At 37.6% G+C, this 18,641-nt stretch overlaps 1 protein-coding gene across 2 annotated transcripts in view; it reads right to left on the minus strand.

Moving 5' to 3' along the window:
* Positions 1-360: 360 nt before the first annotated feature.
* Positions 361-18,641, minus strand: part of LOC137655602 (probable E3 ubiquitin-protein ligase HERC4) — a 98,635-nt gene continuing 80,354 nt past the window's right edge. For both annotated transcript variants that reach the window (XM_068389504.1, XM_068389503.1), the window contains 8 exons: positions 16,457-16,540; positions 14,089-14,259; positions 13,524-13,701; positions 12,040-12,172; positions 10,373-10,522; positions 9,122-9,320; positions 3,677-3,808; positions 361-1,760 (listed from right to left, as the gene is read on the minus strand). In XM_068389504.1, the coding sequence (XP_068245605.1) occupies positions 1,599-1,760; positions 3,677-3,808; positions 9,122-9,320; positions 10,373-10,522; positions 12,040-12,172; positions 13,524-13,701; positions 14,089-14,259; positions 16,457-16,540 (1,209 nt within the window). In that variant the 3' untranslated portion in view covers positions 361-1,598. The remainder of the gene's footprint in view (positions 1,761-3,676; positions 3,809-9,121; positions 9,321-10,372; positions 10,523-12,039; positions 12,173-13,523; positions 13,702-14,088; positions 14,260-16,456; positions 16,541-18,641) is intronic.

The raw sequence follows: 18,641 nt of genomic DNA on the forward strand, positions 1-18,641 counted from the left end.
ACAGAAGTATAGTGTCTTATGCCAAAGGTTCTGTTATTGTCTCATTGTCTTACAAAGAATAATGAAATGGATAAAGACATATCATAGACCTGAGTTAGTTGAAAAATTTCCTTTTTATGAGCATTTCATGATATACAGTAGACACTATAATCTCATAGGCCTTTAAATTTCTGGCAATATACATGATTTTGTTGAATATGAGTTTTTCCCGTGAATTCTTTTGTTAACAAAATGGTCACAGGTACACAAATATATCTTGCGGGATTTTTTCTCAAAAAGTATGCACTTTTTGTGACCGACATTTTTAGTTCAATGAAATCAACCTACATGGGATTTACAGGATAGGAAAAAACATTGCTATGTCTTGTAAGAAAAAAATAGCATTTATGATTTATACCAAACCATTTAAATTACAGTATGACATAAGGCTTTCACATTGTCAGAATACCCTGTGCAAGTGAATTTAATTTTCCCTTTATTGCAAAACTGTGACAATCCTTCTTGCAGTGGTATAGAATGATGATAAATTATTCCAGAGATACGGCAGTGCCATACACCAAGTACAGTTTAAATATATTTTGCATACATTGTACAAGATGCTCCTAAACACCTATTTTCTTATTTATTCAACACTTTTCCATATGACAGCGGTTTACCAGAACTACCAAATCAAAATCAAAGCCCTTCGTCTTTCACCTGAAGCTCGTTTTTCAAGTTGATCGTCATACAGTTTCTTTCACTCGGTGTAAATATAGTTTATCATTTTAATGATAATTAACATCACTATTAAGGTTCATAATCAACATCACTAACAAGGTTCATAAACAATCTTTTTAACACAAAAATTAAGCTTTATATTTTGTTAACTACACAATAAAAACTAAAAGAACTTTACTAATGAACCTAAAAATATAATCTGAAACTACTAAAAGTATGAAAAGTAAGAAATCAAACTAAAAAATTACTCCAAATATTAGCAAGAATTTTTCAGCAAAAACAAGGCAGCTGCTAAAATCCTTTCTATAATGATAAGCTTTTTCAAGGAAAAGGCCAGAATAACATTTATATGAGAAAAAGATTTTGCAATGCACATTATGCTTTATATACCATAAACAACTTTAAAACCTCTGAAATCACAAATATAGACTGTACTCTAATGAAGATAAATCACTTCCTGTCCAACCCCTGTATTAAATAACTATACTGCAATTTCTATGATTTAAATGATTACAGAAGTTGGTCAAATATATGAGTTCAAAGATGGAATGATATTTAATTTTTGGTAAGAATGATTTACTAAATAATCTTTATATTTCTCCTAATAACACAACAACCAGTACAAAACATGATGTACTACATCATCTCTGTCCTAAAATCGGTGCTTTTACAACCATGCCATAAGCATTTGAGTACACACAACTCTAGCTGTAGGTTTCACTATAAATGAAATTCTTCTAGTATTCAAGTTTTCTAACACTTTCTTTTGTCAAGACCTTGAATAATTATAAAAAAATCAGTAACAGTCTCACGATTACGTAAAAATAACACTTTCTATAACGTTGTTAATATTAGCCCGAGGAGGGTTATCACAAATCACGTTAAACGAGTCCGAAGCCTTCACTCTGCTGGATGGCTTGTAGGAGTTTATATCTCAACTTTTCCTTGGTATGGTATTTTGGTAGATCCAGCTGAGCTATACATGTATGAGCAACTGGTAGGTAAGCATCGTCAGCTGTTGACTGAATAGTTACTTTTAAGGCCTGGAATATCATAAAATAAAAAATTATATATAATGGCTGAAATATAAAAATACCAGTAATTTCTAATGTCCTTTCAAAGAAAACATTTACACAAAGTATGCTGTGAAAGTGACAATTATAAATACATTTATAAAATGACAATTGTATTGAACACAAATGCATAATAAAAACATAGGAAAGAAAACAAAGACCACCTCATCAGTCACAATTCACTAGGAAATATCTTTACAGGACACTGCTGTTAACAAATTATAGCGTTTTTCTGTTAATGGAAATATAAAAAATTTAATAACTATTAAAAAATGACAGGTTAGTATTGCAAGAACCTTTTCTGCATTGGCGAGGAGGAGGAGAACCATTAGAAACATATCATATAAAGCAACTATGTAACTGGTATGACCATACAATTTAAAAATCTCAAAGCATACATTCGAGGTAATGTAGTAAAGCCTGAAAGATCCGAATTATTAGGGTGGTTTAAAGGCAAGAAACCAAGACGTGAATATGCAGAATAAGTAACAAAGCATATCAAGCAAATGTTGGCAACATGAATAAAGCCCGAGGCCTTGTCGATATCAAGCAGAATAATGAGGTGTTATCCACACACATGCAAGGGAAAGGTGACAATGTCACAGTTGATATTTGTGGTAGAATTTACTTAAATTAAAAATGCTATAAATTGTTTTTAATTCTGGTTATATTTAGCAAAAGTTCCTCCCAGTCTGACAAGGGACTCAACCGAGTTCAGCTGGTACTGCTAGGGTGCCACAGCCCACCCTCCCCCATTATCCACCACAGATGAAGCTTCATAATGCTGAATCCCCTACTGCTGCTACCTCTACAGTCATCCAAGGCACCGGAGGAAGCAGCAGGGCCTACCAGAACTGCGTAACAATCGCTCGCCATTCATTCCTATTTCTAGCACGCTCTCTTGCCTCTTGTCACATCTATCCTCCTATCACCCAGAGCTTTCTTCACTCCATCCATCCACCCAAACCATGGCCTTCCTCTTGTACATCTCCCATCAAATCTTGCATTCATCACCTTCTTTATCAGACAGCCATTTTCCATTCTCTCAACATGACCAAACCACCTCAACACATTCATATCCACTCTAGCTGCTAACTCATTTCTTACACCCGTTCTCACCCTCACTACTTCGTTCCTAACCCTATCTATTCAAGATACACCAGCCATACTCCTTTAACACTTCATCTCAAACACATTCAATTTCTGTCTCTCCGTCACTTTTTTCCCCACAACTCCGATCCATACATCACAGTTGGTACAATCACTTTCTCATACAGAACTCTTTACATTCATGCCCAACACTCTAGTTTTTACACTCCTTTAACTGCCCACAACACTTTGCATCCTTCATTCACTCTCTGATGTACATCTGCTTCCACTCCACCATTTGCTGCAACAACAGACCCCAAGTACTTAAACTGATCCACCTCCTCAAGTAACTCTCCATTCAACATGACATTCAACCTCGCACCACCTTCCCTTCTTGTACATCTCATAACCTTACTCTTACCCACATTAATTCTCAACTTCCTTCTCTCACACACCCTTCCAAATTCTGTCACTAATCGGCCAAGCTTCTCTTGCGGAAGAGAACTTAAGTCTTCAATGTGAAATTATTATAAATAGAACAATTATATAACTGATGTTTCTTTAATAAACTGTGTAACAAAAATACTGCCAATTCTCTACTGTTATTAACTTTCAATTACTCTAAGACAATGAAATACCCAATTTCATATTTTGCATCCTATTACAAACACACCTTCTCCTTACCCGTAAGCACATGGATTGTATATGATTTTTCCTAAAGAAATGCAACCTTTTGATTCTAAGTTATAAAAGCTTTACCAAAGCAGTTCAAATCAAGGTACACTACTACTACTTGCCTTCATTCCTAAAATTGGTACCCGATCTGTACCAGTCAAGAAGAGGAGAAACTGTTTCTTCTGGTCCAGCGCCAAGTCATGAAAAACTTCCCAAAACATTTTGATGACTTCGTGATCAGCCGTATATTCTCCCTAAAATACAAAATAAAAATAAAAACCAAAGAATTAAAATAACCATAAAGTAATAATAGAAAACCCAGTCAATATCCAAATGTCAGCTTCTAATCACAGACATTCAAAATTTAGTTATTATGCTATGCAAAATAAATTTAATACAATAAGGAATTTAAATTTACTACTTTATCAGAAAGGATTATCAAAGTTTCAACACTGGGAAGGGTAAACAGCTAAATCCTGTCCACGTTTCAAGAAGCCGGGAAAACGGCTAACAACACTATTTGATTCAGAAATCAAAACATTGACTTACTCAATCATCAGCCCATTAACCAAAATCTAGTTTATATTGATGCTATTCAAAACAAGAATAGTGATGACCAAAACGGGATTCCTCTTACTTATCTGAATCACATTCCAAGATTCCTCCCTTCACGAAGATGTTGACTATACAACGTCAGAATCGTAGATGGTGACTGGATGCAAGATGATGCGCACGTAGACTGGTTCCCATCTTTAGCATGTGTTCTTTCAACAATGCAATGATGACGTAGTAATGACATCACCCATAGAAGATGGTATTCAGCATTGGAGGTGTTGTTTTTGAGTTCAAGAGTGACTGGACACGAGTACAGTACTCGTCTCACTTATACACACTAAGTTCATGCTTTGCGCGTTGATATACTGGCCCTAGAGCAGGGGAGACAATATTTCTTTGGTATTTATATCCTATTGGCTTCCCTGTTCTAGCCTTTCACAGTTAAATCCTTCGAGAACACACAGCACATTAACCCAAAAAATACACACACACACATTTTTAAAGGTTTTCAATGTGATATAGCAAATGAACTATAGCCCCTAACATCAGAAATGAATACAAACTTATAATTCATACTATAAAACGAAATATTGGCAAGTTAACTACCACTTTACGTATGAGGAAAGTTGTGGGGGAGAAGACGAGAGAACAAGAATATGAGGTTACTTCTTGGAACGAGATCTCACAACATAAACAGTTCTGGTAAAATATCAGTTCTCTCTGCTGAACGACATACACCAGCGACAAACTGAATCACTCAATTTACTCTTTATGGACACTTGCTTGTCTTTTTTCTTTTTACACACTGACTTCAATTTAGACAGGTTAACCTAACTAGAGATGAATGCTTTTGCGTTTTCTTTAAATGAACGTGAAAATGTGATTAAAAAATCCCATGAACACCGCGACTCATTTCGTGCTTCTCGTTATTACTCATCCACTAAAAATGCACTTATAAGAGGTCCGCGGGTTACGGCGGTTTTAAGCTACGATGATTGGTCATCATGATCGAGCTACCATAAGGTACTTAAAAAATCAGTGTAGCCATGTTTGGTTCGCTAATATGACGAATTACTTGCCAACGCAGAGCAGCTAACACTGTCACCTGGCAGGTAGTAGTTTATAACATGTCACTTTAGCATTATTTTGTCATCTTAGCTTACGATACTCATTCAGGATTTCGGTGTTGCTCTTTTTTGGATAATTTTTGTAGCCTTTTTTGCTTTGCATAATGTCTGGAAAGTGTAATGGAGAGACTTGTGATAGCAGTGCCTCCAAGAAGAGGGAAGCCATTACAATGAAAATTAAAGTGGACATAGTGAAGCGGAAAAAAAAAAAAAAAAAGACCCCTGCAAATACAGGCTTTACTCGTTTTACAGTTGCGACAATCATACAGGAGTAACATCGCATCCTTGAGCACATAAAAGGATCTGCCCCTATGAAGTCACCCATTATTATGAAACAGTGCAGTGGTCTCATGATTGAAATGGAGACGTTCTAAGTGCTCTGGTTGGACGACCAGAATCAGTGGCGTATCCCAGTGAGCCTTATGGTGATTCAGAGGGCTACGCATTTATTCGAGTCCTTGAAAAGTCAAAAAGGGGAAGGGAGTGAGAGTGAGGAGTTTGTGGCCAGTAAGGGGTTTCATGAGCCTTATGCTTGTGCCAATTTGCATAACCTAAAGGTGCTAGAAGCTGCTAGTGATAATAATGAAACCGTAAGTGAATTCCCTAATGCGTTGGCTGAGATTATTAGGGAAGCTAGGTTTGTTCCAACACAGAGACTTACCTTGAACTACTTTCTTAGGAGGTACCTGGAATTTCCTCTCAACCGCTGCTCCATCACAACACAGTACCGCAAGACACAGGAACGCAGGGAAAGGATAAGGAATACACTTGGGAAAGCACAAGGGAATCACGGGAACACGCGAGAACACAAGGGAAAGCACAGAGATACCACGCGGGAACCACGTGGGACACACGAGTCGGGGACACAAAGGGTCGCACAGAGAATGGAGAGCGACGGGATGGTATCACGACGCGACCAGAGAACGCACGAGGAAATCCGCAATATCCGGAACCGAGGCTTTAGGGAAGCTAGGTTTTGTACTGAACAACTTCTCAATGTGGATGAAATAGGCTTATTTTGGAAGGATATGCCAAACTGGACCTACATTGCTAAGGATGAGAAGATTGCACCAGGACACAAAGTTTGCAAGGAGAGACTGACTTTGCTTCAGGGGGGGTAATTCTTCTGGCAACTGCAAGCTAAAGCCTATGCTTGTGTTTCAGGCTGAAACTCCAGGCCATTTGAGGGGGTTTGGAATAGTCAGCTATCAGTCATCTGAAAGTCCAATAGGAAGGCATGGGTAACCCTCTTGTTATTTGAGGACTGGTTTTTTAACTACTTTATGCCTGAGGTTGAGCGGTATTGTAGTGCTGCTATTGTTGGACAAGGACCTTAGTCACCCTGTCAACTTAGCTGACGTACATCTCGATGTCAAGATGGTTTACTGGCCACCTAATACTGCTACTCTGTTACAGCCTGTGGACCAAGGGGTAATTACTTCCTTCAAGGCCTACTATCTCCATAGGACAATTGCTATGGCATTGGAGGCAACAGAGGAGGAGGACATAACCGTCAAGATATTACGAAAGTCCTACAACATCCGGGATGCCATCAAGAACATTGCTGAAGATTGGGATGAAGTGAAGCAAACCAATATAAAGGATGTCTGGAAGAAGCTTTGCTCCCATGAGGGGTATTGACCTTAATAGGCTGCTGGATACTAAGGTGTTTGCTTATGATGTCACCGAGCTCCTGTCATCTCAGGAGAATTGTCTGCTAAGGACCTCATTAAGGAGGAGAGTCAGATGACTGCAAAACAGGAAGACGCACCAATCCCAGTGCACAAGGAATTTACAACTAAGGCCTTGGCAGAGGGTTTTGCCCTTATAGAGGGATCAACGGAAAACTTGAGGAACAGAATCCCACCATGGAAAAGTTTATAATCGTGTCCACGTGGATCACAGATACTATGAAATGTTACAAGACCTAGAAAGAGAAGATGCAAATCTGGTAGACAAAACTGTGCGCTGCATGTACTTTAAAAAGGTAGAGAGGTCTGCACCTGAACCTCAACTATACCTCTCTGCAGCTCCTCCAACACCACCTCTAGCTTCTCCAGCCTCTTCCAGCATCTCATCCTGACTCTCCAGCTCCTCCATCTTCTTTCATTTCCTCCTCCCCATGATTGTCTCTCTCTACCACTTGCAACACCTCTTTATTATTATTATCATTAATACTTACTAAGCTACAACCCTAGTTGGAAAAGCAGGATGCTATAAACCCAGGGGCTCCAATAGGGAAAGTAGCCAAGTGAGGAAAGGAAATAAGGAAAAAATAAGTAATTTAAGAACAGTAACATTAAAATAAATATTTCCTACATAAACTATAAAAAATTTAATAAAATAAAAGCGGAAGAGAAGGAAGGGGCGGAATCAAGTGCATGTACTGGTAGCAGGAGCATGAGCACCTATACCTTGTATCAACTCCCCTATCCAAGAATTGGTGTATTATAACATTACCGCTTCTCTCAAGGAAACGTGAAGATAGGTCAAAGAACCAATCCTGACTGGTGGCTGCTTCTTCTAATTTTTTGGAGCTGCTGGAGTTATATCCCATGTCTCAGCATCAGTTGGCAAAGTCAAAGAAACATGGCTGGGAGGGGAAGGAAGGCATGCATGCTTCGTCCCTCTTACCAGAAGTTGAAGTCAAGGATTTCCTGACTGGCGGCGACGAAACCGCAGGAAAGTATCAAGGATTTTCTCCAACAGCAGGTGAAACAGCGGAAGTCCTAGAGGTTCTAGCATCTGCTTCAACTTCCGCAGGTCTCGGTCCTTGCTAACATCATCGTCGGTAGTCCCAAAGGCAGGGCAAAGGGAGGGTATTACCTTCACAGGGAAGGATGATACTCCTACCTCTTATGAAGCCTGTCCTGTCCCAAGAGAAAACTGAGGTCTCTTCCCTTCTTTGGTTTCCCTACGGTAGACTCAGCTCAAAAAGAAGCCTTAGAAGGTGCAGCAGTTTGAGTGGTGAAGGTCAAGAAAGAGGAGCTTAAAAGCTTCTTCAACAACAGTTTAGGGGTGTCAGCCTCAGAAACCGAAGAATCTCTTAGACTGTTTCCTTCTACCGTATTCAGACCACTGTGAAGGAGGCTATGACTTGCACTTGTCACAGGAGTATACCCGAGAACATTCATGCCCCTAGTACAAAGGGCATAAGAGATGGCAGTCCATGCAAGTCCTATTCATAAACCTGACACAATTCTGACCAAGCTTACCATGGCAGGACCGCATTGGAGTATCCATTACAGGCAAACTCGAACCAGAAACATAAGAAAAAAAAAAATTGTCCAAATATTTACAATGAACAGAGTACATCAGTTGTGGTGGCCTATTGGAGATGTCCCTGCCTGGCATTCTACTGGACGGGAGATCAAGTCCCGCTCAAACTCGATAGTTTCTTGTAGTCTGCAACCTCACTAAGGATGGGGCATTTTGGGGAGCTTTTAGGTCTACCTGCTGAATCATCAGTAACCATTGTCTGGCCCACCCTGGTCCTAGCCTGGGTGGAGAGGGGGGGCTTAGGCACTGATCATACGGATATATAGTCAGTCTCTAGGGCATTGTCCTGCCAGGCATTGTTACTGTCCCTTGCCTCTGCCATTCATGAGCAACCTTTAAACCTTTGCTGTGTGGTGGGTGAAATCAAATTAGCTGCTCAGTGGCCTGCCAGGTGGGCGGAGCTTAAATTATACTCCTATTCAAGGATGATGGTTTGTATTTGTATTGGAAGAAATATTGTATAACTTAAATGATAAAACTACAACTGGAAAAAGGTTTTATTCTAAACATTTTGTACATTCACACATATTAGTCAGGGAAGAACTTTCAAATATATTTTCAACTTTTATGAATGAAAAGCCTACGATTACTTAACCCTTTACCTACCTTGTATTCAGAATTTTTCTCCAATTCATGCCAGTCGTAATTTTCATTGCCAGTTACAAGAGCCATCAACTCCATTGGGTAGAATAATTTCAGAACTATCCCTCCACATACTCGATAGAATCCGTCGTGAAACGCCTGGTACTGGGTCTCTATGCTCTTGTTCAATTTATAGTCAACGAGGAGGTCCACATACTCCTGCCTATAAAAATAAACAGAATTTGATAACTTTGCAATAACTTATCTACGGTATTTATATCATCACACAATATAATACAGCGATTATTTACTACCAAATGGTCAGCTTAACATAAAAATTTACCCTAAAAGCTCATTTGTAGTTTCTCTAGTAAAAGCAAATTATTATTAACCCTTTAACCCCCAGGGTATTTGGAAATATCCAACCCTTAACCCCTGAGGGGTTATTTTTTTTCTAGCACATTTTGCAGTATATTTTTTTAAAATTGCTCTAACAGCCTTAATTTTTGTCATAGAGAGGTCAGGTTGGTCTCATTCTCTTGGAAAATGCCTGAAATTTCTCATAAAATTATCAAAAATATGCAAAAAAAAATTTTAAATAGCAGTTTTTGGCAAGGACGTATCGGTACGTCCATGGGGGTAAAGGGATGAGTTTTGTGAAACGTACCAGTACGTCCTTTGGGGGTAAAAGGGTTAAGTTTGTCATTAATATAATTCAACATTTGAAGAGAAAAAATCTCTATGCAATACCAAGGGACAACAGGACAAATATGTAAGTAATTTGTATTTTTCTTAACTATACAAATCTTGATTTCTTTACTAAGAAATTGATTAGTGTGAGCTGGTGTTCTCACGCTGATCAATCTCCTAGTAAAGAATGAGGGTTTTGTATTTCGTGTCGAAACAAATGTACTTTAAAAATATAAACAAAATTTAATTTTGTTTCTTTGCAGCCAGTAAATATACTAAAGAGAACATGGAAACAAATATAAAAGTCCTATTTATTTTTAATTTGAATTATTTCATGTAGTACAGCCGGCGCTTTTACCACAAGACTTTGCAAAATGAAAACAAAAGAGAGTGAAACTGAGGCTATAGGTTACCTGTGTAAAGAATACTATTCATTTTATCTTATGAGTAAATCTGCTACCTCATACAGATAGTTTCTCAGGAGAAGAAGTATCTAAAAGAAACAAATATTCATAAAATAATTCTATGGTTTACCAGATTAATATAAGAACTAGTATAACATAACTGCTCAGAATACAAACTTACTTATTTTGAGAAGTAACATTTATGTTTTCTCCATCTGGCTTCAAGGGGATGACTTTAGTTTCTCCGAAGAAATCGTGTGTTACTGTAAAATTCAAGCAAAATACGTCCTCCGCGTCATCCTTATCATAATCCAGTAATTCATGAAGACTTCTGAAATGTGGAGAGCACTCGGTCATTTATTTTTCAAAATCTGGTACAAAACAATCTTGTAGAAAACCCAATTTTATAAAAAGAAAAATATTCAGCACTAATATATTACTTTTACAAAGCTTAATCATGCACTGTACAGAATTCCCAGATATAACATCTACTAGAATTGACTTGAATTAATTATTTCTGGGCTCCGACCCGTGTCGCCCAGTGAAATGCTCCTCTAGCACACCATTTCTAAGGTATATAACTGCTATATATTACCAGAGAAAAAATTGCATAGGGATGCCAGGTTGAACCCAGCTCGCTCACCTATAAAAGGTGTCGATATATAATACTGGGGCGTGATAAATCACAACCAGAGGCCTCGCACCAGTTAGATATCTCCTGTCAAAATCCCCAAACAGCGAGGTGCCGTTCCACCTCCCACTACTACAGTACCAACAATCCCACGCCAGTGACGTCACTCCTATATTAGCACGCAATTATGATAGCCGTTATTTACCTTGTGTGTGTATTTACCGGGTTATTTTCTGGATTTACCTCAAGATGTCGGAGAATTAATTATATTTAGGCTAATAACCAGTGCACCCATGAAATTCCATCAAAGAAGAGCTCAAGTCAAAATAGAGGCAGATAAATTGGTGTACTGTACCTTGTTCTTGCACACAAAACCTGTCATATGGCAAGAACCAGTAATCCTCGGATTGCAAAATTCAATATCCTTCTTCCCTTTTAGTTCCAAGTTATAAAATTCTCTTTATGATTTTGTTTTCCTATACTCTTACAAAATTTGTGTTTGGATTTCTCTATCTGATTATAAATTATTTTATATATTTATGGAATATCATCATCATCTCCTACGCCTATTGATGCAAAGGGCCTCCATACATCTGAAAACTCTAGCATGACCAAAAATTCTTCTTCATTCCCGGGGTTAACGACGGCACTGTAATTGTTCAGTGGCTACTTTCATATTAGTAATGGTAGAAGAGACTCTTTACCTGTGGTAAGCAGCTCTTTTAGGAGAAGGACACTCCAAAATCAAACCATTGTTGTCTATTCCTGGGTAGTGCCCTAGCCTCTGTACCATGGTCTTCCACTGTCTTGGGTCAGAGTTCTCTTGCTGGAGGGGACCCTCGGGGACACTCGGGCACACTTTTCTATGTAGTTTCTCTTCCTCTAGTTTTGTTGAAGTTTTTATAGTTTAAATAGGAAATATTTATTCTAATATTGTTACTATTCTTAAAATATTTTATTTTTCCTTATTTCCTTTCCTCACTGGGCTATTTTCCCTGTTGGGGCCCCTGGGCTTATAGCATCGTGCTTTTCCAACTAGGGTTGTAGCTTAGCATTTAATAATAATAATAATTATAATAATAATAATAATAATAATAATAATAATTAAGAACATATGTCAGTCAGTTGGTACACGCAGTTACAAGGAGAAAACCATGGATATCCAATGACACTTGGGATACTATTATGGAATATAAAATACATAAAAATTACTTTACCTGGAAAGGCATGGATCCAAATCCGACAGATCATCAAGAACTGAAGATTCTCCTAATAGCTTTTTGTACAGTATTAATGGAAAAGGCAAGTTTATAATGGTGAAGTTGTAAATAGCAAGGCCACATACAATACCTGAAAATAAAAAAATATATATATACATACATACATATACCAAGGCACTTCCCCCAACTTTGGAGGGTAGCCGACATCAACAAATGAAACAAAACAAAAAGGGGACCTCTACTCTCTACGTTCCTCCAGCCTAACAAGGGACTCAACTGAGTTCAGCAGGTACTGCTTCTCTCTACGTTCCTCCAGCCTAACAAGGGACTCAACTGAGTTCAGCAGGTACTGCTACTCTCTACGTTCCTTCAGCCTAACCAGGGACTCAACCGAGTTCAGCTGGTACTGCTAGGGTGTCACAGCCCACCCTCCCACATTATCCACCACAGATGAAGCTTCATAATGCTGAATCCCCTTCTGCTGCTACCTCCGCGGTCATCTAAGGCATCGGAGGCAGCAGCAGGGCCTACCGGAACTGCGTCACAATCGCTCGCCATTCATTCCTATTTCTAGCACGCTCTCTTGCCTCTCTCACATCTATCCTCCTATCACCCAGAGCTTCCTATATATGGTTTTAATATCACCTATTTGGTTACTAGAAGCTAAATCAAAATGGAAAAGCTGAAGGCCAAGAAGAAGAGGTTTCTAGAAAAAGCTATCCCTTGAATCTACTATATTTATGTAATGCTTATATCACACCACCTGAGGTTGACCCCTTAGAAAACAGAAAGAGGGTAAACTATACAAAAAGCTGGTCGGTTAGGTAGAGTTACCAGTAACTCCTAAGAAGGTAGTTCTAGGTAAGTATGTTAGGAAAAATACAAATTACTTAAAAATTTGTGATATTTATGTAATGCTTGGGTACTTTCTTCTTGGGTCTATCATTATGAATACGAATAATCTTCCAGATAGAAAAAAAAAACTTATTTTGCAATGGAAGCTTCCTTTTGTGAGAGAAGAGAGAAAAGGAGGAAAAATATGTTCTAAATAGCAATCACTTACATACTAAGATTTTATTACAAATTACAGAATCAGTTCAGGTGCCCCAAAGAAGCACCATAGCTTCTATTAAACTTATGATATTTGACATCAATATTATACTGTCAGGAAAACTATTATTGTTAATTATCATTACTAGCTAAGCTACAATCCTTTGGCAAGCATCAACATAAATATCTTTTAGCACTGGTCTAAAATACAAGAAAACACTATTATTCAAAATGAAAGGAAAGAAAAGATAAGACTTGAACGGATTTTTTTTTCAAAGACAAAGGACTGACTGAAATGAAGAGTAAAAATGTTTGAATAACAGAATTGAAAATGAAATGCAAAGGAGGGGTGAATGAGAGATAAAAAGTTATATGATATTATACACAAAAGTCCTGTTTCCATTCATGTTGTTTAAAATGGCAAGTCTCACCAATAAGAGCATAAGTAGAAGCCTGCTCAAGAGTGTCCTCCTTGAACCATATGGTATTTGTTTCAGGATATTGCGTAAACATCCCAAAATCAGGATTGAGAATTTCTCTGAGAAGTAGGAGGAAAAATTCCTTGCGCACACCTCCAGCATCCTCTGCTTCTTCACCAATAAAATGTACCTGAGAAAAATAAGAGATAATTATAATCATTATTTAAGATAAAAATATACATAAGAATATTTCAAAATGGAGATAATTAAAGAGGATTTTCTGAAATAATGAATTAAAGAAAATAAAAAGGAACTAGATTTTACAATGCTAAGCCCTTCTCTACACAACATACACCATCAGGATGGAATACGTGGAAAATTCTATCATTTATAAGACTATTACCTCTATTATTCATCAGTAACTTTTCACAACGAACACCGGGCCCTTAATAAATGGCAAATAGCATCCTTTGTCTCAATTAAAAGCTCAAGCATCTATATTTCCGAATGAATGAATTAAAAAATTTGGTCAACAAAAAATTAGTTCAATATGAAGTACTGTCCTTATAATACATACCTTCAATGGCCTCTTAAATTCTGTAACTCCATGATGGAGCAGCTGACTGATTGTATCCTCAACGATGTTATTACGGTGTATGTTTAGATTCAGAAACTGTACTTGCCCAGGGTCCAACAACCAAAGCATGGGATTGCTGTTAAAAACTGCTTCCTGTATGGCACCTTGCATCTGCGAGAGAGAAATACTTTCACTTGAAGAACCTCTGATTCCATAGATTCATAAATGAAGCAATCATTAATGAAAAAATACTAAGCCTTTTTTCATAAATGAAGCAATCATTAATGAAAAAATACTAAGCCTTTTTTCATAAATGAAGCAATCATTAATGAAAAAATACTAAGCCTTTTTTCATAAATGAAGCAATCATTAATGAAAAAATACTAAGCCTTTTTTCATAAATGAAGCAATCATTAATGAAAAAATACTAAGCCTTTTTTCATAAATGAAGCAATCAGTAATGGAGAAATACTAAGCCTTTTTTCATAAATGAAGCAATCAGTAATGGAGAAATACTAAGCCTTTTTTCATAAATGAAGCAATCAGTAATGGAGAAATACTAAGCCTTTTTTCATAAATGAAGCAATCAGTAATGGAGAAATACTAAGCCTTTTTTCATAAATGAAGCAATCAGTAATGGAGAAATACTAAGCCTTTTTTCATAAATGAAGCAATCAGTAATGGAGAAATACTAAGCCTTTTTTCATAAATGAAGCAATCAGTAATGGAGAAATACTAAGCCTTTTTTCATAAATGAAGCAATCAGTAATGGAGAAATACTAAGCCTTTTTTCATAAAAGAAGCAATCAGTAATGGAGAAATACTAAGCCTTTTTTCATAAATGAAGCAATCATTAATGGAGAAATACTAAGCCTTTTTTCATAAAAGAAGCAATCATTAATGGAGAAATACTAAGCCTTTTTTCATAAATGAAGCAATCAGTAATGGAGAAATACTAAGCCTTTTTTCATAAATGAAGCAATCATTAATGGAGAAATACTAAGCCTTTTTTCATAAAAGAAGCAATCATTAATGGAGAAATACTAAGCCTTTTTTCATAAAAGAAGCAATCATTAATGGAGAAATACTAAGCCTTTTTTCATAAATGAAGCAATCATTAATGAAAAAATGCTAAGCATTTTTAAAAATATTTGAAATAAAAACACTAGATATATATTATTATTATGATTACTAGTTAAGCTACAACCCTAGTTGGAAAAGCATGATGCTACGAGCCTAGGGCTCCAACAGGGAAAGATAGCCCAGTGAGGAAAGGAAATAAGCAAATAAATTAACTACAAGAGAAGTAATGAACAATATAAAATTTTGCTTAACTCATCTTCTATGTACTAAGGGCTGCATATTCTCAGTGCACGAAGGTTAACCCTTTTACCCCCAGGCTATTTGGAACTTTCCAACCCTTAACCCCCAGGATTTTTTTTTTTTCAAGCACATTTTGCAATATATATTTTTTAAATTGCTCTGACAGCCTTAATTTTTGTCATAGAGAGGTCAGGTTAGTCTTATTCTTTTGGAAAATGCCGGAAGTTTCTCATAAAGTTATCAAAAGTATGCAAAAAAACAAAAAGTAAATAGCAGTTTTTTGCAAGGACGTACCAGTACGTCGATGGGGGTAAAGGGATGAGTTTTGTGAAACGTACCAGTACGTCCATTGGGGGTAAAAGGGTTATGTATAGTACTATATTTTTAGACTGGACCTAAATACAATGCATATAGGAGTCATTGGTTATCTTTATTAAAATGGAACATTTAAATTCATTGACTTGTTCAACAATCAAAACATCTAAAAACAAGGCACTGTTATTTTGCTCCTTTCTATGTTAAATTTTATGGCTGGAGCCAATTGATCAACAATAGCAACAAAATGCTCAAGGTTAAAATTTTCCTTTTAAAATATCAAGAACATCATGAACATAGAAAAAGTAAATATTCAGGGGTGACAAAATTGAAGGTAATAATCTTCTTCTTCTTCCCAGCTGGTTCCCATTTTATATGGGGTCGTTGTTGCGGATGAGCCGTTTCCATCTTTTTCTATTCTGCGCTTCTGCCTCATCAATCCCCTTCTCCTGTAAGTCTCCTCTCACACAGTCCCTCCATCTCTTTCTTGGCCTCCCTCTTCTTCTTCTTCCCTGAACCTCCATCTCCATAGTATGTCTCCCAACGTGGTCCTCATCTCTCCTCATCAGGTGTCCATACCATCTCAGCCTCCCTTCCTGCACTTTCTTTGATATTTCCACCACCTTTGTCGACCCCCTTATGTAGTCATTTTTTGAAGGTAATAATCTAGTACAAAAAATAAGATTAATGCATATAAAAGGGCACTGTACTAATTAGAAATTAAACGTACCTGCCGAGTGGCATCACAACGAAGCAGAATCGTTTTGGCCTGTGCGTCAAAGAGGAACGGATATTCACAGAACTGTATCATAGTCTGAAACAAAATTGGACATGTAGAAGAAATTACATTAAGAGCATAAATTATCACAAAATAATAAGCAAAACAAATTGAAACAGAATTCGTTAAGGCCAAATCTCAGACATGACACCAATATTGGAACTGACCTCTTAAATTGATGAAAAATTTCAGAATTTAATATAGTAAGCAAAACTACACTTGTAATAACCTCATATCTGTTTTGTACGAAACTCGACTATTTGCCGACTTTTGTTGCTGGAAATCATAGGCTTGGAATTCAGGTTAAGCCTACCCTAGGCAAAACTTTAACAAAATTCTACTAACAAACAAGCTTCTTGTAACCAATTCAAGTTCATAAGTTAGGGACTTTTTTATATCACATTTGAACAAGAAGAAGGAGTGATATCTTTGCTACTTCATTACTCTATATATCCTTACCATCTAAATGAAGGAATTTGGTCTGCTGAATAACACTATCTAAACAACGGAACTTGGCAGTTGGATACTAGCTAACAGTATTTACATACATACATACATATACCAAGGCACTTTCCCCAATTTTGGGGGGTAGCCGACATCAAACAAATGAAACAAAAAAGGGGACCTCTCCTCTCTACGTTCCTCCCAACCTAACAAGGGACTCAACCGAGTTCGGCTGGTGTCACAGCCCACCCTCCCCCGTTATCCACCACAGATGAAGCTTCATAACGCTGAATCCCCTACTGCTGCTACCTCCGTGGTCAACCATGGCACCAGAGGAAGCAGCAGGACCTACCGGAACTGCGTCACAATCGCTCGCCATTCATTCCTATTTCTAGCACGCTCTCTTGCCTCTCTCATATCTATCCTCCTATCACCCAGAGCTTCCTTACTCCATCCATCCACCCAAACCTTGGCCTTCCTCTTGTATTTCTCCCATCAACTCTTGCATTCATCACCTTCTTTAGCAGACAGCCATTTTCCATTCTCTCAACATGGCCCAACCACCTCAACACATTCATATCCACTCTAGCTGCTAACAAATTTCTTACACCCGTTCTCACCCTCACTACTTCGTTCCTAACCCTATCTACTTGAGATACACCAGCCATACTCCTTAGTAGTATTTACATGAAACACAAATAATATTAGTAAGAAAGTAAGGAAGGCCAACGTTTGGGTGGATGGATGGAGTGAAGAAAGCTCTGGGTGATAGGAGGACAGATGTGAGAGAGGCAAGAGAGCATGCTAGAAATAGGAATGAAGGGCGAGCGATTGTGACGCAGTTCCGGTAAACCATGCTGCTTCCTCCGGTCGCCTTGGATGACCGCGGAGGTAGCAGCAGTAGGGGATTCAGCGTTATGAAGCTTCATCTGTGGTAGATAACAGGGGAGAGTGGGCTGTGGCACCCAAGCAGTACCTGCCGAACTCGGTTGAGTTAAGGTTAAGACTCAAAGGCAGGAAGCAATCAACTGAGTAGTATTATTAAAGAACACTCTCCTTTATATACAAAACCTCAAGGCAACAGGAAAATACATGTTTGAGAAATGACAATGTTACATAGGCGACACATAGACATGTTTGTTCTGGTTCTTTTTAGTGCGAGGGAAGAGCGCAGATACAAGCATAATACATACAAAATAATTTATGTACGATCGTGTGACACACGGTTGGTACACACTTATCAGGCTGGGAGCAACGTAGAGAGAAAAGGTCCCCTTTTTTTTATTTGTTTGATGTCGGCTAACCCCCAAAATTGGGGGAAGTGCCTTGGTATATGTATGTACTGTACAGTATGTAAGAAAGTAAGGCCAAAAGAACATTCCTGTAACACAATTTCTAGCAAAAGATATTACAAAATTCTTATAATTACCTGAACACCATACTCTTAATTGCTACATAGGGCCTAACAATTGGATGGTAGCAGGGACACAAAACACCAGAACGAGTTGTTAAGTAAACTCATATACAATTGTATTTACTGGTCTTGTACTTCTATAACTTTAAAAAGTTATTTAAAGGGTAAATCAGTCAAATTCTGAAGAACAAGAGGCATAATCATACCTTCTAAACTATACCTCTAACAATTTTAACCCTTTTACCCCCACCATAAGGTTAAATTTCGAGCACATTTTGC

The sequence above is a fragment of the Palaemon carinicauda genome, chromosome 16 (assembly GCF_036898095.1).
Source record: "Palaemon carinicauda isolate YSFRI2023 chromosome 16, ASM3689809v2, whole genome shotgun sequence".
Taxonomy (NCBI): Eukaryota; Metazoa; Arthropoda; class Malacostraca; order Decapoda; family Palaemonidae; genus Palaemon; species Palaemon carinicauda.